The 21,566-nt window shown below is 34.2% G+C and overlaps 1 protein-coding gene, 1 long non-coding RNA gene and 1 other non-coding gene across 3 annotated transcripts; 1 reads left to right on the forward strand and 2 right to left on the reverse strand.

The window, feature by feature from the left end:
• The first annotated feature begins 1,230 nt into the window (after window positions 1-1,230).
• On the forward strand, window positions 1,231-5,361 carry LOC105773094 (3-oxoacyl-[acyl-carrier-protein] synthase I, chloroplastic). The gene is made up of 7 exons (XM_012594751.2): window positions 1,231-1,948; window positions 2,819-3,250; window positions 3,817-3,990; window positions 4,451-4,564; window positions 4,664-4,765; window positions 4,883-4,949; window positions 5,038-5,361. Exons 1-7 carry the CDS (start codon window positions 1,484-1,486, stop codon window positions 5,103-5,105), a joined length of 1,422 nt encoding a protein of 473 aa, XP_012450205.1. The 5' UTR covers window positions 1,231-1,483; the 3' UTR covers window positions 5,106-5,361.
• A 951-nt stretch (window positions 5,362-6,312) lies between these two features.
• On the reverse strand, window positions 6,313-6,385 carry TRNAR-ACG (transfer RNA arginine (anticodon ACG)). Its single transcript has one exon. It is a non-coding gene; the product is annotated as a tRNA-Arg (tRNA).
• Window positions 6,386-8,885: 2,500 nt separating this feature from the next.
• Window positions 8,886-10,903, reverse strand: LOC105774513 (uncharacterized). The gene is made up of 4 exons (XR_001127401.2): window positions 10,655-10,903; window positions 10,418-10,494; window positions 10,255-10,345; window positions 8,886-9,691 (listed from the first exon to the last, which is right to left on the reverse strand). It is a non-coding gene; the product is annotated as an uncharacterized LOC105774513 (long non-coding RNA).
• Window positions 10,904-21,566: the final 10,663 nt, after the last annotated feature.

Below are 21,566 nucleotides of genomic sequence, written 5' to 3' on the forward strand. Positions count from 1 at the left end.
GCAATAGGGAATAAAGAGAGCCAATTCAAGATTACAAAGCACAAACCTCATATGTCATCATCTTCCACTTCTCACCGCAGGCCTTTTCCAATCTGAAACAATACATTGCAGTATCCATTAACATATATGTTAGAGACAGAAAGACATAGATTCATATGCTGGCTTAAGATTTGTGTTTCCAGACCATAAAATACATCACGCATTGACTTGATATCCGGATTCTGCTCTTGAAATACCTTGTGAAAATCCTCCCTTCAGTATAAAAAAAGGGAAAAATCAGTTAGATTTGGGTTCTATCAACAAAAACTAGCAGGCAAACTCTTTGATACAGACACCAATGTTCACCATCCAGAATATATGTATACAAATACATTATATTCTATATGAATTTGAAAAAGGTAGGACATCCAAGGCTTCATATAGCGTAAACTCTTAACTTAAGAACCAGCATACCAGTTGCATGATGAAGGCCGTCAACAAGCATACAAAGTGACTTCATTTCAACACCCGAAACGAAAATTATGGCTAAAACATTAAAGAAATAATCTATGATCGTAAACGATTACATAAGGATTACTCACAAAAAGTAAAACAAAGCCGTTCTGCTTCATTTTGGGGCTTCACTACGACTCTGTTGAGCTGAGGTCTTCATTTTCTCACTTGATTTTTATCCTCAACACCATTTTCCTAACAACACACATACTTTGTTAACCCCGAAAATCCCTTACCGGCAAAAACAAATGAACCTAATTAATAAAAGGGAGAAATACTGATTGGGGGGTGTTGATAACCTAGCATAGGCAGCGGAGGTTGAAGACGAAGGAGAACTTTTGGACCTTGATTGGAGCTTTCTTTACCAATACCATCTTCTCTTTTTTTTTTTTTTTTGGTGGTTAGCCTGGAGTCTGGAATGAGAGCTTCTGCTTTGCTAAATGCCAAGTCTCAGTCGGGTCACAGCGCCACGACTCGCCTGTTTGTAGTCGGATCGGACCGAGTTGGGATTTGGACTTCTACGCGCTAGGTCGAGTAATAAAGTATTGGGCTTGTCTTGGCAAACTGCGGCAGGCCTAATTTTCATAGCCCATTATACCCATTCACAGATACGTAATTTCCTTACGGCGGGACTAACTTCCGATTCATATCATTCTTGCTTGTACAAATCACTGCGAACGTGCATACACAACTCGACCAATGGATCAACCGTGAAGAGATTTGAGATTTATTTAAGTTTTAATGGATCCCACTTTGCGTAAGTAGCTGGTTGTCAAGTGTAGCTCAACGCCCTCTCCAACTTCAAGAATTTCCCAACCCAAGATTTCAACCTTTATAATTTATATATATAAACACACTAACACAACGCATTGGCTACGATTTTTTGTTTTATTTGAATATATTTGCAATTAGATTTGGCTGTCTATTAAACGTCTTGCTTTTCTCTTCAGTCTTCACCTTGTTATCATCGCCTTGGCTTTGGCCTTCAACCATGCAAGCTCTTCAACCTTCTTCTCTTCGACCTTCCTCTCTAAAACCTCTTAAAAACCCCAAACCCAATCCCCATTTTCCCAATGTATCAACACTCCCTCCCAGGCCTGCCAAGAAATTCTCTTCCATTACCGCTTCATCCCCCACTGTTTCAGCTCCCAAGCGCGAGAAGGACCCCAAGAAACGGGTCGTTATTACGGGAATGGGGTTGGTTTCCGTTTTTGGGAACGATGTGGATGCTTACTATGAAAAGCTGCTGGCTGGAGAGAGCGGGATCGGAATCATCGACCGCTTCGATGCTTCCAAGTTTCCTACTCGGTTCGCCGGTCAGATCCGGGGGTTCACTTCTGAAAGTTACATTGATGGAAAGAACGATAGGAGGCTTGACGATTGCTTGAGGTACTGCATTGTTGCAGGCAAGAAGGCGTTGGAAGATGCTGATCTCGGCGCCGATAACTTATCCAAGGTTCTTTTTCTTCTTCTTTAGTGTTTTTTTTTTCATTAATCGACTTGTTCTAAGAAATGGGTGGTTCTTGCTTTGCTATTGATTCGCTTGTGTTTTTGTTCTTTAACTATAGATCCAAAGCTTATTCTTTTATTGGCTTCCACAATGTGCAACATTTACACCAGAGAGTTGTTTCTTTATTCGCTCGAAATCCTTTCAACTGTAGCTTAATTCTACGTATCCTGATGCTTTTCTTTGCTTGTTACTGCATGTTCGCTTGCTGCAGTTTTTTTTTTTTTTTGTGTGTGTTATTTGAGTTTATAAGTGTTTTTTATCTGCAACTTGTCATTATTTTTATGCAAAGGAGTTGCTAAGAAAAAACGTTTTCTGCTTTCTCCTAATCAGTTCCAAGGAATCTTTGTTGTGTTATATACTTTGTGACTCATCATATCTGATTCATAAAGTGATGTAAGCAATGGGGTCATCAGAATTGTTTTGTTCAATTTCACTGTTGAGTTGGTCATTCGATATGCTCGTAGCTTTTTTGTCCGCAATAATATTAATGTGATCATATATTTGAAAGCGATTTATTCATCACACTACTAATTTTACATTCAAATGTGATGCATCCACCAGAAATATTCCTTGGACATGGTGTTTAGAAAGGCAAAATTCCTGACTAAGTTTATGATCCTCATGGATGATTGCTTACCCTACAGAATGAAAGATTCAAGAAAAGTAGATATCTTGAGAGCTGAGAGTGATATCAATTCTTAGAATTATGCGAGTACCACGGGATGTTGTATTTATTATTCTGGCTCTTTTTAGCTTATATATTCGTTGTATTCTCCCATAGTGCTTAAGAAATTTTTGAATTTGTACTTGTTGCAGATTGATAAGGAGCGAACTGGAGTGCTTGTTGGAACTGGTATGGGTGGCCTTACGGTGTTCTCTGATGGCGTTCAAAATTTGATAGAGAAAGGTTATAGAAAAATAACACCATTCTTCATTCCTTATTCTATAACAAACATGTCATCTGCCTTGCTTGCAATTGAACTTGGTTTTATGGGTCCCAATTATTCAATTTCAACTGCTTGTGCTACCTCCAATTATTGCTTTTATGCTGCTGCTAATCACATCCGTCGAGGTGAGGCTGAATTGATGATTGCTGGTGGAACTGAGGCTGCAATCATTCCTATTGGGCTGGGAGGTTTTGTTGCCTGTAGGGCATTGTCTCAAAGAAATGATGATCCTCGAACTGCTTCAAGACCATGGGACAAAGATCGAGATGGCTTTGTAATGGGTGAAGGTGCTGGTGTTTTGGTAAGCTTGCATTTATGCACCAAACTCCTATATATGCATGATTTAGCTTCTTGTTGATTGTTATGCTGTCTATTTCCGGTAAGCAATTTCTCATTGTGTTTTGTCTGCATTGGTGATATGCGATACTGTTGTTAAGAGAAGTAGGCATTTTCTCCCAGGTTTAAGGTGCACCTTTCACGGAGACTGGCTCTTGGGTGTGTGCACATTCAATGAAATACTGACTGGTTCCTTTATAATATAAAATCCGTCACTTTTGTAGTGTTTTGTTTGACACAGATGAGCCTAATTCACTGTTTGTGTTAACTTTCATACTCTTTATTGTGGTGTTCAGTAGGAATGAAGTATAAATGTTTATGTTATTATCAAAACCAATTTCTGTCCTTTATCACATTGAACTACTTGGTTAATCAGGCATGGTCTTGAGTTAATGGTTTATTGCTTTTATGCACAGTTTTTTGGTTCCGTTGTTACTTATTTAGCTTTATAGTTATGCAATTGTCTTGTCTTGATGAGGATGGAAATGCAATGGGCTTCTATTATGAGATATTCTGTGTTTTGCTTTCTAGGTAATGGAAAGCTTGGAACATGCAATGAAAAGAGGTGCACCAATTATTGCTGAGTATTTGGGTGGAGCTGTTAATTGTGATGCTCATCACATGACTGATCCAAGAGCTGATGGTTTTGGGGTGTCTTCATGCATTGAGAGAAGTCTTGAAGATGCTGGTGTGTCCCCTGAGGAGGTGATTCTCGGTTTTTTCACCCAACTCTCTTAATATATTGGAGTAATCGAATTTGGTATTGTTTCTAGATGTTTATGGTCACGTATGTTATGTTGTTTCTTTCCATCTAGTTTTGCTGACACCTTTGCAAGCATTTTCTTAGAAAAACTAAATTCAAGCTCCAATGAATTGTCTGTTTTATGGTAAATATAGCGGCATTCTTTGAGTTGAGTCTCCTTGAAAAGTGCATCTAATTACCTTCTCTTTCATCACCTGTCATATTATCCATTAGATCTAGGCTTCATTTTAAGTTAAGACTACAAAGAGAACTGACCTAATGGTTAAGATACTTAAGTGGTGGTGGTGTTTACTTCATATGCAAAAGTGCAAATAATAGGGTTCAGAATGTAATTATTTTCTGAAATTTATGCATAATTTCAAAGGTGGAAATTGTGCAAGATAAGCAAGTCCTATTTTTCAGGTTAACTACATCAATGCACATGCAACTTCTACTCTTGCTGGTGACCTAGCTGAGATCAATGCTATTAAAAAGGTATTCAAGAATACATCAGACATCAAAATCAATGCAACAAAGGTACCTTCCCTTTCTCCCTAGTTTTGCAAAATTTGAGGTGACTGTGTACTCTAATGTTTCTACCTTGCAATTGGCTAATTGCTTTGCTTCTTGTTTCAGTCCATGATAGGGCATTGTCTGGGCGCATCGGGTGGTTTAGAAGCCATTGCCACAGTGAAGGCCATCACAACAGGATGGCTGCATCCCTCCATAAATCAATTTGTATGTGCTAGTTGCTTGTTGCCATGTATTGCTGATCCCCAACAATGGTTGTCTGGATCACATCTGGCTTTATCAGTATAGATGAAGTGATCTATTGTATGCATTTGTTTAATGCAGAATCCAGAGCCTTCAGTTGAGTTTGACACTGTGGCCAACCAGAAGAAACAGCACGAAGTTAATGTTGGTAAGACTCCTGAATCCTGATCCTGTCCTGCTTCAGTTGATTTAGACCAGAACCCTATAAGTCTAACCGAGTTGTTTATGATTCTCAGCAATTTCGAATTCATTCGGATTTGGTGGACACAACTCAGTGGTTGCCTTTTCGGCCTTCAAGCCTTGAAAGTCTTTGTCATTTAGTTTTGCATTGGTTAGGGAAGATAGAGAGAGAGGTAGGCGTTGGCTTGCTTCAATAATTGAGCCAAAAATGTAACAGTTAGTGTTGTAATAATAAGTTTTAAGTCAAATGGAAGCGCTTAGGAGTCATTTCCCCCATCCCCCTCTTTAAACTACTCTTAATGTTATGCTGTAAATTCTGTTTAGTGATTGAGAAGACTGGACTATTTAAATCAAAATATCATATCAATGATGTTCGGTTCGCAGGATGCTCCAAAGCTCAGTACATTCATATTTGAGTCCAACTAAATCTATTTATATAGAAATCAAATGTAGAGTAAGTTTTAGTTGAAATGATAAAATTAAAATATTTAAAATTAAGTCTAGTAAATTTTATTTTATAAAATGAATCATCTTTCAATTAAATTTATGTTGGATTGAATCATGACACAGGATTTAATTTATGTGATATTGCATTTTAATAATGCTTAACATCAATACATATATATTTTATTATGGTACTTAGTGTTAACATAGTTAGTAAGCTAAACCAACCAAAGAAAATTTTACATGTATCATGAAGTTCATATGTATAATATAACATTATGTGACACTTAAGCGTGGTTGGGTGATAGTAGTATTAGGATGAGTGACCTCTTAGGAAGTCCTCATGTGGGTGTTCATTGTCCTAGGTGTGACCTGAGTTCGTGTCGCGTTTGTTGTTCGGGTTCTACCCTATTATTGTAATTTAAATAAAAAATATATAGTTAATAAAAAGAAGTAAATAATTTTTATGATTTTATAAGTTTTTTTATATGTTTTTTACAGTTCTATAATAACTTTTTAATAATAATTTATTTAAATTTATTTTGAATATACATTTTTAAATATATGCTACTCTTGTGAACTTATTACTTTCATCAATTAAGCTCCCGTTAATGATGAAACCGATGAAGGAGAGTGTCTATCAATTTAACAACTTTTTTTTTTTTTGTGAGTAGAGTTCAACTGGATGTAATTTTTTTTAAAAAAACTTAATTGAATTTTTACACATTTTATATAAATGTTATTTTTTGGGGTTCAGTATTATATAATTGTATTTTCGTGGTTAAAACAGGAGCAGTGAGATTTAGAAATAGGCTCCCGTTAATGTATTTTTAAATCCATGGATTATCAGATATTTTTAAGGGAAAAAAACAGGATAAATAAAATGTCGACTCCACTGGGGATCGAACCCAGAATCTCTGGTTCCGTAGACCAGCGCCTTATCCATTGGGCCATGGAGTCGTGTCTTGATATATGTGTATAAATTTTGTATATAAAATAATTGTTAATTCGGTTTACACGAAAACCGAGTCATGCTATGGTGTATACGTCGCAGAAGTGAGAAGAGGAAGGAGAAGTGCATTAACCGCTCTATCCATTAAGCCATAGAGTCATGTTCTGCGAGATTCTTTGAAATGTTTTACTATAAAATAACTGTTGATTTAATTTCTACGAAAACTGAGTCATACTATGGTGTGTATACGTTACAGAAATGGGAAGAGGGAAGGAGAAGTGCATTAACCGCTCTACCCATTAGGCCATACTGAATCATACTATGGAGTGTATTCGTTGCAGAAATGGGAAGAGGAAAGAGAAATGCATTAACCGCTCTATCTCTCACTCTCTGTCTGGGCTGAGAGAAGAAAGGGAGGAAAGAGAGAGAGGCTGATTTTGACAGCGTATGTATGGTGTATTCGTCGCAGAAAAGAGGAAAGAAAATGGAAAAGGGGAGGTCAAGTCAAATATAGATTATGGAGTCAGGCAAGGAATTAAGGAAGACGTATCTACCACCCAATTGTTGTCTTTTCCTTCATCCATCTACTTATTGCCCTTTCTTTCGTTTTAGATATACATGTAAGTTCCTAGAATTAATTTTATCCAATCGGGATGTATCTAAACATCACCTCCAAGTCCAATAATGATTCATTTCCTAACTAGTATCAGGCAGCATAGCTGCTGGGTTAAGCAGAAAATGGCAACTTATGGGTCTCTCCCAGTACAGAGATCACCAGATCTTATCAATTCTAGAGGATGACCTGCAAGCCTGGAGTTCGTGACGTATAAAGCATTTCCAGGAAAAAAAATCAAGGTTACCTCTCTTGTGGAACTAAATCCTGAAAGAGCGATTTTCCAATGTGGGACTTCCCTTATGGGCTACCCAATAATGTCTTTCTGATTAACAAAGGGGCTACAGTCCTGAAGACCGGAAAACAATTACAAGATGGCAATGGGAGATGATAAATTTGACCTTCTTGGTTATTCCTTGGATAAACAAAGCTGTGGTTTTACTCATACTTGATGGAGGGGAAATTAATTTGAACAACGGGATATCCTTTAATTAGGGGCATTAATAGCATGATGATGATGGTTGTAGCAAAATCCCCACTTTTAAAAGCCATCATCAACATTTGTTGTTGCTTCAGTTGTATACTTTTATATGCATTGTTGTGTGTAAAATGGCAGGTCAAGAAAACTGATGTTGAAGATGCTCTGAAAGTTTTAAATTTTTGCTATTTATCTTGTATCTCCTTGTTGATGGAATGCAGAACAGAACCATTTAAAGCTATCTGGAGGACAGCATATGCGTGGGAACCACTAGGATATTATCTCTATCGTTGAAGCAGATCATGTCTATATTATTAGAGGTAATGTTATTAGGATAGTCAATACATAAACAAACTTGAAAGAAGAAAGAAAAGGAAAGGGGTTTGGAGTTTGGACAATGTAAAGTTAAGGAATTAAATTCAAAAGAACCATGCAACCATTGAAGCTAAGACAGCCAGTGCAGCAGGAACACCCAGAGCCACTCCCCCACTTTCCATTGGTGATGGTGGAATTGCCCCTTGATCTTCCCTCAAAGCGGTGATCCCGGTGGCGAAAACAGTAACAACCGAAATGTAGACAATCAAAATCATGGCCACCTTGCTACCCTCCCTTTCCGACCGAGCCAAAAACTGGTACGCCCTCTTTAAGAATTACAAAGTGAGAGAGAAGCTAAGCTATTGAAGTGAGTCTTGTGTTTTGAGCTTGACTTAAACGATGAATTAGAGATTTGAAATGCCTTTTTTATAGGCAAAGATTACGGTAATAATCAAGTATTGGACAGCTACGTTTTGTTGGTTTAACCACTAACAAAATCATTTTTAAGTTCCTAGTTCCTGTTCACAATCATCTTATATCATACGTTATTAAATTTGTCAAATTCTGCTATTAGTCTTTGTACTTTACAAAAGTTGTAGATTTAGTCCTTATACTTTTATTTGATAAATTTTAGGGCACGATTAGTTCGCTGTAATTGAATAGAGCTGTAATAAGTAATTCAATTGTTTGGTTGAATGGAATGGAATAGGATAGTATTCTTGTATTTGGTTGAATGGAATGATGTTGTAATAGCATAAGAAAAAAAATTAAAATGACTAGAATACCCTTAGTAGAATTTTTTCAGGTTGATGATTATTGTTATTGTTATTAAATTTTAATAAGATTATTAATAAAATAATAAATAATTTAATCATATTTTAACATAATTATTATTAAATATAATTTAATAAAATAATATATAATTTAATAAAATTCTTAATATAATTATTCTTATATGAATTTACTAAAATCATAATATATAATACTATAAAATAATATATAATCTACTTTATTTTTTTAAACGCAATACATATTTAATGTGCTAAAATATAATTAGTGAAACAAATAATTTAATTATTCTACAATAAAAAAATATTAGAAGTAATAAATAACTTGAGAATTATATTTCATATCCAAACATAATATTCATATTAACAAAAAGTTACAATATTGTAATGACAACCTATCATGTCATTATACCATCCAAATATTATAAACACAAAAAGTTGTTTTAAGACATGGTAATGACTCTGTTTTAAGAGTTCGATCCTGAGCAGTTGTTTTCATCAGATTTGTCATCCTTGTTGTTGCCTTCAATTCTTCGAACCCGAGCATGAAGGTTGAGTGAATCTCGGCATTGCCTTGATTACATCCACAACTTTCACCATTTGCATCTGACACCCACCTTTCACGAGGACTACATCATTCATATTCAAACAGTTCCAAGATTTTAGGAATAAGATTTTCTGTTTCAACAGCATGTACAACCTTCATCTTCTTCATTAAATTCATATTATCAACTGCTAAATGAAACCTCTACCCAGCAATGGCATCTACATCAATACAAGCATCAAGACAATAGTTTAATACATCCTCATGATACTCTATCTCATGAGTACCTAGTTCAAACATGTCCCCAAGAATAGCAACTCTTTTTCAATCACAATGGATGTTTTTCAACGTGTCGATGCTGGCTTTGGTGCTAATGGGATTGGCATTGAAAGCATCATTCACTATCTTGATGCCACTTTTAGCTACAACAAACTCGGACCTCATACTAACAGGAATGTATCGAGATAAGGATCTTCTAACTTGAGAAAGAGGACACCCATAGAAGTTGCAACTGCTGCTGCTGCACATGCATTGACAGCCATATGCAGACCCAAAGTCGGAATCACAACCTCCACCCTGGATATGAAGCCAACAAGCTGTTTATGTATCAAAGGCATATATAGTTTCAAGTGATTTATATCAAATAAGGATGCAATCCTAGAAAAGAACCCCAAACAACAGAGTACAAACCTAAACATTCTGCATGTTTTGGTCTTTATGAAATAGTTGTTGATAAGGAAAAGTTACAACTTACCCAAAAAAGAAAATTGATATCTGGTTTGAGTCCTAGCTCTTAGATCTCATTTGCCACTAATTTTGTTACTTTGCATTTCATTTAAAATTATATTCCAATATAATTTTAATCACCATCACACACTTACATATATTCATATCTTTAACAAATAAAAGAAATAAGAAATGACCTAATTATCAACCCTAAAAATGAAATTTACAGTAACAAATTCTTGGCCAAACAGTAACCTTAAAAAAAACCCCTAAATCAAATTTACAAAAACTTTGCTAAGGGTGTGCTAAGGTAAACAAGAATAAGAAAACGTAAAGCAGCAATGGTGTGCTAAGGTAAAATTAACTTACCAGTACTTTTCTGGTAAAATTAACTTGGAATTTAATGGTATTACCTTAAAGTCTTGGGCAATTTCACGAACGAGCCTTTGGAAAGGCAGTTTCCTGATGAGGAGTTCAGTACTTTTCTGGTACTTCTGGATTTCACTGCATCCAATGGAAACATCATAAGTTCAATTCGTGTAAACAAGAATAAGAAAATGTGATTTGATGTCTAACCGCAGAGCTACAGTTCCAGGGCGATATCGGTGAGGCTTCTTCACACCTCCAGTTGTCGGTGCCGACTTACGAGTAGCCTGAGAAACACATAATAGAAAAAAAAAAGAAATTAAAAAAGATTGAGCAAAAAAAGTCTCAATCAAACTTAGGATTGAAAGGGGAAAATAAAAGTTGAAAGAGGTGAAAGAACTTTAACTAAAAGGAATCAGGGAAAAAAAAAAGAAAAAGAAAACGTACCCTTTACAATATTTGGGGAGATGAAGATGAAGGGCGAATGGATGCTTGATTTGGGGAGGAAGAAATCTGGAGAGAATTTTGGGAAGAAGAGAGGCAGGCTATTTTGGTTTAAAAACCTAAACGGTGTGGTGTTGAATAGGTATTCAGACCCCCAACCCCTGAATACTAAACGGTGAGCTGAACGAATGAGACTGTAATAGCAATTCCGTGGAATCACCTAAACGATGAACCAAATGGTTGCTTTACTGTAGCGCGCGGAATAGACAAAAAATGAAATGGCTATTCATACCAACTAAACATGCTGTTAGTCTTGAGCCAAGTTTGGTTAAAGTCAATTACTAGTCCTGAACTATGTGTATAGTTATAGATTTAGTCTATTTTTTCCAATTGGATCTTTTTAAATCCCTATAAATTTCAAATTTTAAAATTTCAATCTTGATGCAAATGATAGGCGTTAATCCTTTAATTGAATTTTTAATGAGGAATATGTGGAAATAATAAGTTAACATGGCATTATAAATATGATCATGAAGAAAAATATGAATAGTAGAGTAAATATAATATATGTTAATTAGAGCTATAAACCTAGAACAATATTTTATAAGTTTATTTCAATTTAGAAATGATATATCATGTTAAAAGAAACACCTTGAAAGATTCTTGACAATGATAAGTAGGCATTATTTAGGAATCTTAAGGCATAATCTAACATACAAGTAATGTGGCTAGTAGCCTTAAAACATAAATTAAGAATAATGGGAATGGTGAGCATAGTAAATACATTTTAATTTTTAAAATTAATAATCATGTCATCTAAATTTATAATTTTACTAGTTTTTAATTTTAATTAATTAATATTTAAATGTAGAATTCACATTATACTTATTTAAGCCAAAATTAATAAAATTTAAATATGAACATTTAATTAATTTATTTAAATTTCAAATTAATAAATTTTCTATGTTAAAAGGTTAAGTAAAATAATTTAATTAACATATAGTTCGTTAACCTAAAATTAAATCATTAAACTATTTTTTTTTTAAAATAAAATTTGTTATAAGATAATTTTCAATATTTAATAATTTATGCATAAAATTACAATAAAAGCATGTATAAAAGAATAAATCTTATTAGTGCAGGTAACCTACCAAACAAGCCAATATGACATTTTACGAAACATGGTGAATATGTCATGGGTTAAAGATCAAAACCGGTGACCATTACGCACAAAATGCTTTATAGAGATCAATTTATTAAATGAGGTTCACTTGACCAACAGGAACTAGTTTGATTCGTGGAACCCGTGGAAAAACCTATCTACTTGAAGCTTTGGTGGCCTAATGAAACTCTCTAGTATAACTAGAGTTATAAGGATAAATAGTGTAAATCCTAAAGGGATAAGATTGTATAGAATTTAAATCCCTTAAGGCTCTCAATTGTAGATAGACTCTAATCTTAACCGTCAATGTAACTCAATATGTACTGTTGGTTACGGGGAGCTCGACTATAAATAGAGGCCTCCCCATGCATTTGTAATCACTTTATTCTTTCTATGCTAAAGATTACATTGAAAGCATGTTTGCTAAAGAATACATTGAGAGCATTTACTCAAACATCTTGTGGGCATCACTTTTCTTTGGCTTTTCTGTTTTGTTGCTCTTTTGTTCGAGTTTGCTTTTATTATAATTTGGTGCCTTAGAGAATTTTTGCAAGAATTTTCAGTTTTCGAGAGTAGGCTAACTTAGGGAGGTTTTGAACCCAAGATATCATCTAAGGCCACGCGGTTTGCCAAACTAAAGGTCTAGCCCCATGATAGTTGGTATTAGAGCTAGGGTTCGATGGTTCCGTTGAGATGTTGAAAGAAGCAAATGAGCAGAATGCCCTAACGAAAACCTGTCCTAGGAAGGGCGAAAAAGTAGATAAAGGGATATGTTGTCGGCTTTAGGAAGCCGTATGGTCCATCTTGAGGAATCCATGAGGGAAGTGAAGGAAACATTTGAAGTAGTGGAGACACGCACTAATGAATTAAACCCAATGAAATAGTAGTTCAAGGAATATGTGGCGAAGGCACTTAGTTCCAATATAGACGCAGTGGAAATGCTCCTCAATATTGCCGTGGGTAAGTTGACAGAAAAAAAATGCTATTGAAGCTAGGATGACAACTATGAAGGATGAAAATGAAGCCATAGTGACGGCTTTGAACACAAAAATTGAGGAGCTTAAGGGAGAGCTTGTTGTGTGCAAAGCTGTTATGGGTAAAAGAGTGTTGAGTGCAACACTAAACCAGAGATTAATGTCCCCAAACTAGAGAAGTTTAAAGAGCAAGGTCTATAAGGGAAGTAGATAATTTATTATGGGAGATGGAGTAGTAATTCCATGTGGGCATTTGTGACACCCCAAACCTGACCAGGACGGTTCCAACCCAAATTTCGAACATTATATGAGCCACTGAGGTGACTCTCCCTTTAAAACTTTATGAACCACACCAACCAACCGTACACACCACATGCAGAATATTTCATATAGGAAATTAGACCTAAGTGCATACTTTTCTAAATTAATCATTTCATTCACACAATCAGAAGGTATAAGGCATGCCTTAATACTCGACAGTCTCCCTTAGTTGCAAAAATTTGTTAGTTCATTTAATTATCATCAGATTAATCAAGTAATAAAACCATCTAAACAAGCAATCAAGCAAGCAATTATAATGTTAAAAAATCCCACACACAAAAAACAAACAGTCCGTAATGTCCGTTTACAAATCGTTGAAAATTTTATTTAAAAAGTCTAAGTCTAATTTTAGTATTAAACCCTTGGAACAACCCACATTGCCTTCACTTTTGAGTTTAAAATCTCAACACACATACTCTAAAAAAAATGCCTTACGATGGATCACCGATTTGCCACCCTCCCCACTAGCCTGCAAACTATTTATCTACAAGGTAAAGTAAGGAGTGTAAGCTTGGAGAAGCTTAGTAAGTACACATGCATACAACACAAATATACACACTGGACATGTTAGGATTTAAACATACTTTAACAATTCACATATAACACAAATTACATACTCAACACAGTGATATATTGGCAATTGTGAATATGAAACATAGTCAAATCTCATTGGATAAAAGGATCTCCAAAACACACCACATGACTCATAAATTCGTACGCTATATCCATATAAGTGTAGCACGTATGCTCACACTCTCCAAACACACCACGCTATCTACGGTGAATGGAGCTACCCTCAACATTCCCTTATCTCTCCGACGCTATCTCTGGGCCACCATGCCCAACACATAATAAAAAGGGTGAGTACTCACAATCCTATGGCATGCTAATGATATCCAATGGTTTCAAGTGTTCACATTGCCAACATATCTAATTAATCACGTTTTATTACACAGTATAATTGGCTCGCACTTAGCGTTTCACAATAATATAAATTTTTCACTAATCAAAACTCACAATATCATAAAACTCATAATTCACTTACGGGTTTCGCGTATGCATAAATGTGCACCATCAATAGAATTTGCATGTTATAAAATTCTGCATTATATTATTTATTTTTATGTCCATTCGCAAGTACTACATAACCATATACGAATATATACATTACACATTTATACATATCTATTTAGTGACATTTATCACGTCAAATTTTAGCATATATTAAAATACCATAAATATATATAGAACTAGACCCATAAGTATATATATTAAGACCCACACATATAATATAATATATGTATAACAACCCACACGTACATATTTATCAACCCCACTCATATATATATATTATATAAACAACACCTACCTTTTAGCACTTCAGCAACAATTAATAGTTCCATCACCTTTATCATGTCAAAATTTACAGTTTACAACTTGCATATTTCTATAATAACAATGTGCACGTGATCTGGCACCCTTAATTTTACATAGCTTGCATGCCCAACTATTCAAACAAAATTTCAAGTGTTTGAACTAAGAAAAGCTAAAGTTTGCATACCACAAGGGGCCTGCTTCATGCAAAAACACAATATATAAAATGCACTCACTTGTAGTTCACCATGGCTCGTCGAATTAGACAACTTTTCTCTTGCCTTTATCCTAGTTTATTGAGGCTCCACCAACGTTTTTAGCTTCAGACAAAAATATACATATTACTAAGCATTCAAAAATAATCTAGCTTATCTCTTTGTGTTCATACAACGGCTCTCCACTCACACATACTTATTCGACTTATTTTGTACAATCTATTTCGCTTAATTTCTTCTTTTTAACTTAATTAAATCCTTAATTTCTACCTCATAACCCCCTAATTAAAGTGTAATTATAGATCTAGATCTCTAGCTTTGCTCAATTTCTTTAATTAAATTTTTTCAAAAAACATTGTTCATCCTCATTCTCAAAAGAAAACCATTTACTTCATGCAATTACTTAAAGATTTTGATAAATTCAATTTGTAAACCTCTTAATCTCATCAAAATATATTAAAAATCATTTTAAAACATCTCTTAGCTCTTTATTATGAGATTCACCATTTTTATACAAAAGATAGCTTTAAAACCATGGATCTTTAATTTTCTTGTTTAGATCTAAGAAAATTCAAATTAAAAACACCTAATAAAAATTTAATACATAAGAAAATAATAGATTTACCTTTATTTAGAAAACCCCCACGAACTTGTACCAATTGAGCAAAAATGAGCCAAGTTTAGGTGAGAAATTGGAGAAAAATAGTGATTTTCTTGCAAAATTGAAAGAATAGAGAATCTTTGGATGCCAAGAAAATATAAAAGAAGTAGAAATTTTTGAGAGAAAACTTTCAATATTAGAGCTAACAAAATTTTAAAATGAAAAAGGATGGAGGGAAACAAAATAAAAATAACAAGATAATAGGTGATGCTAAGATAAATACTATTGCTCGATATTTTACTGATTTTGCTCTTATCTGGTGGAGTTGTAGGTCCACAAGTGAAAAGCGTTGTCATGTTGTGACTGGGACTTGGGAAGAGTTCCAAAATGAGTTCAATAAGTAGTTTTACCCTCAATATTTCGAAAAGGAGGCTCAAGCTAAGTTGCATCAGTTTTCGCAACAAGGCACAATTCGGTAGTATTTGAAGGGGTTTAGTGAATTGATGCTCCAAATCACAGATCTGAGTGAGAAAGAGACATTCTTCTTTTTCATGGATAGTTTAAAGTTGTGGGTTAAGTAGGAATAGAAATGTCGAGGGGTCCAAGAACTATCAAAAGCCATGATTGTAGTAGAGTCTTTAATCGAGCTTGTTCCGAAAAAATACAAGTTTGAGTCTTCCAAGTCTAAAAAGAAGGGAAGTTATAGGGAAGATGAATGTGGGTAGGTTAAGTTTAGTAACGATAATGGTTGTCATAGTGGTAAGGGGAAACCACAAAATGGGAAAAGGAAACCTAAAAAGTCGTGGGAAAATAAGAAGGGGCCATTGAAATGCTTCATTTGTGAAGGTCTACATTGGTGAGAAACTTCCAAAACGATCCGTGTTTTTTTCTATAAAAGAGGATGATGAGATAGAAAAAGTTTCAATGAGGATTGGTTTAATTATGCATGAGGTTGAAGTCAATAGGGGCAATGAGAATGAGAAGAAGCCAGTGAAGTGCTTCTTGTGTTGTGGTTCGCATAGGATACGAGACTGTCCAGAGCGATCCAAGACTTTTGTGATCAATAAAAAAATAGAAGCAAAGCCAAAGAGTGAGGATTTGAAGCTTGGGTTAATGATACTCAATTCTATAAAAGAGAAAAGGGACCACAAGTTGAAAGGATTGATGTATGTGGACATCAATATTGTAGGTCAAAGAAAGAGTGCTCTTATTGATACGGGGGCATCAGACCTATTTATATCAAAAAAAGCTGTGGGTAAACTTGGTCTCTCAGTTAGTGAATCAACTAAGAAGATTAATACTTTTAATTCCAAATAGGTCCCAACTGTGGGAGTAACACAATGAGTTGAGCTACAGAACGGTCAGTAGAAAGGCAAGGAAGACTTAGAGGTAATTCACTTGGATGATTACAAATTTGTCCTTGACTTAAATTTCCTTGACAAGATTAATGCTCTTTTCTTCTTTTTGTCGACTGTATATGCATCCCAGATACTCGATAACAACAATGTGTTGTACCGGTGAATCAAGACATGAAGGGTGAACAACAGTATTGTCGGTAATCCAACTAGCTAAAGATGTTCATGAGGGAAAGAACATTGATTCAATAGATCTGAGGAGTCCTACAAAGACCCCATTGGGAATTCTAGAGGAGTGACAAACTAATATGAAGCCTATTGAGCTACTAGTGAGGCTACCACCTAAGAGAGAAGTTGTTAGTGCATCAGACTTTAAGGGAAAAATGTCGATGCAAATTGGGCAGCTAAGACAAGTAAATGCAACGAGTGAGATACATCTCAAACACTTTGGTAGTATTTTTAATTTTGACTTGGCTTGGCAAGGACATAGAGGCCCTTTCAGAGTTTTGAAGCGGATAAGGTAAGGGGTTTACAAACTAGAGTTAGCGAGAATGCTCAAAGTTAACTCGATGTTGAACATAGCCACACCGAAGCCTATTTGTGTGGATTAAGGGGACTGGTCTAAGGCAAGTCATAAGATGGACAAGTGAGAGCAACAAGCTTTTGCGAACAAGATGTACCAAAAAGGAGAGAAACAATTTGAGTTAGGAGACAACGTGTAACACCCCTTACCCGTATTCGACACCAGAATAGGGTACGAGGCATTACCAGAACATATACACTTGTAAACGTATTTAACCGAGTTATAAAACTTTATCTAAATTAAAACTTTCAAAGTATTAACATGATTTTATAATTCTTCATAATATATCCTCAAATTATTATATTCATAATAAATAGGACCTACGAGACCCGAAACATATTTATGCAATTCACAAATATAAGCATCATTTCTATTTCATCGTTTATCAATTATAATCAAGCATATGACCAATTATACACAAATCATTCATATATTTCCTCCTCCTCCTCTCCATTCCACATCCTTAATGTGTATAACACATTTAAACAATATTATCCATACTATCACTATTTTTCCTGTAAGTAAATTCAAGCTGTCTGTCTATGTCTGAGTCAAAGTCACTAATTTATTTATATCTCAAGCTACAGAGCTCCAAATTAAGATCCGTTAATTTTCCCTGAAACTAAAATCACATATATTCTTACCATAAAATTTTTAGAATTTTTGGTTCAGCTAATAAGTACATTTTATTCTTTAAAGTTTCCCCTGTTTCACTGTTCGACAGTTCCAACCCCTCTTCACTAAAAATTAATTATCTCTTTGTATAGAATTCAGATGATGTCCCCGTTTGTTTCTATTGATTAAGGATTTTAAATATATAAATTATAACCCATAATTATTTTTATACAATTTTTAATGATTTTTCCAAGTCAGAACAAGGGAACTCAAATTCATTCTAACCTTATCTAACAAAATTCATTATATCTCATGATTTACATTTCCATTACTTGCACCGTTTCTTCTATGAGAAACTAGACTCAATAATATTTAATTTAATATTTTTTTCATCCTCTAATTCAATTTGCACAATTTATGGTGATTTTTCAAAATTAACCTACTGCTGCTGTCCAAAACTGTTTTAGTGCAAGATGTTAATAATCAAATTTATAACACCCTCCTTTCCTTTCTCTACAATATTTTCTATCAAGTCCTCTTGTTTCCCTTCACTAACATATCAAGAACATAGAACCTTATATAATAAAACCCTACATTAACATCAATTTCATACTTTTTCAATAATATCCAACTTAAAAATATATTGAAACCTTGATGTTCTTACATTGCTCTATTGATTTCAATCTTTAACTTGATTTTCTCTCTCCTCCAACTTCTATTTCTAGAATCTAACTTGATATTCTAGCTCCCCAAAGTCTCCTTAACATTTTTCTCTCTTGGTAGCTATGGAAATTCTTTTGATTTCTAGGTGAAAATGGTAAATTTTTGGTGGAAGGACCAAATTGTAAAGAAAGCAAAACTTTCTTTCTTCCATTCTCTTCTAACCTGAAATGCATGGGAAAGGAAGATCATTCTTCATCTTTTCTTCCACATATATATACTAAATAAAATAATAATAAAATGAGAAAATGTCATTTAATAATCAAATTAAAATATTAATAAACTAATATTTATTTAATCTAAAATATCTCCAACATCATCATTATTTTCTAGATTTCTCTTTCTTCTAATTGACCATTTTGTCCTTTAGATCTTTTAAATTTCATCCTTGAGTCATCACTTAATTTGGTAAAATTACGATTTAGTCCTCATAATTCTTCATCTATTCAATTTGGTCCCAATTCATCCATTTTCCTTAGTTTCTAGATTATTCCACCCTTAAAATATTTACACTATTGGTCCTCCAAATTTTTCATATTTACACTTTAACCCCTCAAATTTTGAGTATTTACTTTTGGATAACAAAACTTTTCTTACTTTTGCAATTTAATCCTTTCTTTAATTAATATGTCATAATATACTTCCCAATGTTGTCATAACTCAAAATTCTCCTTTTTGTCACTTTACTTCCTTACTATATCAAAGATAATATCTTACTGTAAAAATTTTCGGGGTATTACACAACGGAAGCTGAGGTAAGTGTTTCAAAAGACGGGACTACGACAGAGAGGCTAGTCAGGAACCGGTCGAGGCATCGAGAGAGTTTCGAGATGAGTCCAACTAGTCTCGTTTCAAGGACGTAATGAGAGGGTTGTGAGAATGGGTGGGGAAGAATGTCACAGGCTGCGGATTAAAGCCTATGACCATTGCACACAGAACACCCCATATAGGTCAAGTTATTAAATAGAGCTCATTTGACCCACAAAGGCTTATGATATTGGGGTGATGTGTTGTCATCTTTGGACACCCTAAAGATGTTTATTGGACCTCAAAACTCTTCTTGACCCAACTCTAAAGAGGGTTAACAAGTCTGGACAACCTACTAAAGGAGGAAGGAGCCCAAACCGTCCATATGACTTGGTAATCACCTAATTTAACCACCAAATCAGCATGGAGAGAATCAAGGACCTCCTTCTCTACAAATCAAGGTGATCGTCCACCTCTTTCCACAATTCAATCAATTTCCTCAACTTAGCAAAGCATGTCGTCCACTCCTCCTTCACTAATCAAGGACTGGCTACCTACATGGAGATATTCAAGGGATGACCATGCTAAAAATAGTAAAGAATCAAGGGGTTTCACTAGTATAAAAGGGAGGCACTAGGTACACTTCAATCATCACTCACTCACACCACATTTGAGAGCAACCAACATAGAATTGAGAAAGCAATTTAGAGGGTTTTAAGAGCAGCCAAATTCGACACTTTTAGAGCATTTATGCATTGAAGAAAAGGAGAATAGATGAGAAGGAGTAACATGAGTAGTGCCATGAAAACCACCAAAATCGGCTTATAGTTTCTTTTCCTTTAATATTTTATTTTGTTCAAGTTGATAAAAATGATAATCATTTACTCTTTTGCTTTCAATTTAACGATAATGACTTAATTCTGTTGATGCTAAAATGATTGAAATCCTTTAGCTTATGTTATTAATACTCTTTTGATGTTGTTATGTGCATTAGTTGTTTATTGATTTAGATAATATCATGGACATGCTTACTCATGCATAATTAATGTAGGGAAGCATATGAACTAATTACTTAATCCAAACAAGATGGTAATCAGAGACACTATTTGAATGGTGCATGTTTAATCTCTTAATGGTTGAATTAGTAATGATATTTAGCAATATCATTACCTTGTATAACCCCTAAATACAATGTGTGCTTATGAAACTTTGAAGTTAATTGAACATAGAAGTATGCTAAAGAAACTTATAGGTTAAAAGTATGATTTCATAACTTATAAATTCGGGTTAGTAAATAGTCAATTTGCAACGATTTTTCCGTAACATAATTAACATTGTTTTAATAATTTTAAGTAAAGGAAAACAATTTTTCTAGCTCTTTCATGTCATTGTGATTAAACTTGTGTTATTGTATATTGCTTATTATTATGTGTTAACATTCTTATTTGTTTTGCATACTTAGTAATATTAATCATATTAATTAGTTAATTCAATTCACTTTTAATTATTTCAATTACCAACTTGTCAATTGATAATTTCACAATTTTTCCTTACTTATACAATACAGTCTCTGTGGAGACGATAACTTTATACTTACTACTTTATTACTTGTTGACGATGTATACACTTACACATTATTCGATAATATCACAACAAGACTTTGTTCTAATCAAGATGATTTAATCCAAAAATAAAAGTGTTATTATTAGGTTATGACAATAAATTTCAGATAGTCAATCACCAACTACTAAACCAAAATCTATAACTTACTGCTATTAAAACAAGATGTCAATAAAAACAATTCAACAACATTCATTACCCAACTCCACTTTTAACCCAAATTTGTAATCTCTCATTAACTCTTAAAAAATAAGATTCCTTCAAAAATAAGAAAAAAATAAAAATAAAAATAGAATTACCTAATACTTCTCAAGCTCTCAAACAACTCTAGGGTGTAGATGTTGTCGTCGTCGGTTAAAAACACGTTCCCATCAAGCTTGTGCTGTTAAGGTGGAGAAAGGGTTGTGACCTGTGCGATAGTCGACACTCGATAGAGAAAGAGGGTGGGGTGTGTAGCTACAAGGGTTTTAGGATGGAAAAAAAAAGCTATTAAGCTAATATATATAGTAAGGGTAAAAATGTAATTTTATAGTATAAATATTTAAAATATATTTAAAATATAAAACCTCAAATAGGCTCTAAAGCAGCTCGAGCTGAGTATTAAGGTGCTCGAACTTGATTCGATCAA

The sequence above is a fragment of the Gossypium raimondii genome, chromosome 6, assembly GCF_025698545.1.
Source record: "Gossypium raimondii isolate GPD5lz chromosome 6, ASM2569854v1, whole genome shotgun sequence".
Lineage (NCBI taxonomy): Eukaryota > Viridiplantae > Streptophyta > Magnoliopsida > Malvales > Malvaceae > Gossypium > Gossypium raimondii.

What these genes read in the sequence shown, in the direction of transcription:
- LOC105773094 (XM_012594751.2), top strand. Translation starts at nt 1,484, where the DNA reads ATGCAAGCTCTTCAACCTTCTTCTCTTCGACCTTCCTCTCTAAAACCT. An exon ending in GTGAAGGTGCTGGTGTTTTG is followed by an intron (nt 3,251 to 3,816) that starts GTAAGCTTGCAT and finishes TTTGCTTTCTAG; the next exon opens with GTAATGGAAAGCTTGGAACA. An exon ending in CTGGTGTGTCCCCTGAGGAG is followed by an intron (nt 3,991 to 4,450) that starts GTGATTCTCGGT and finishes CCTATTTTTCAG; the next exon opens with GTTAACTACATCAATGCACA.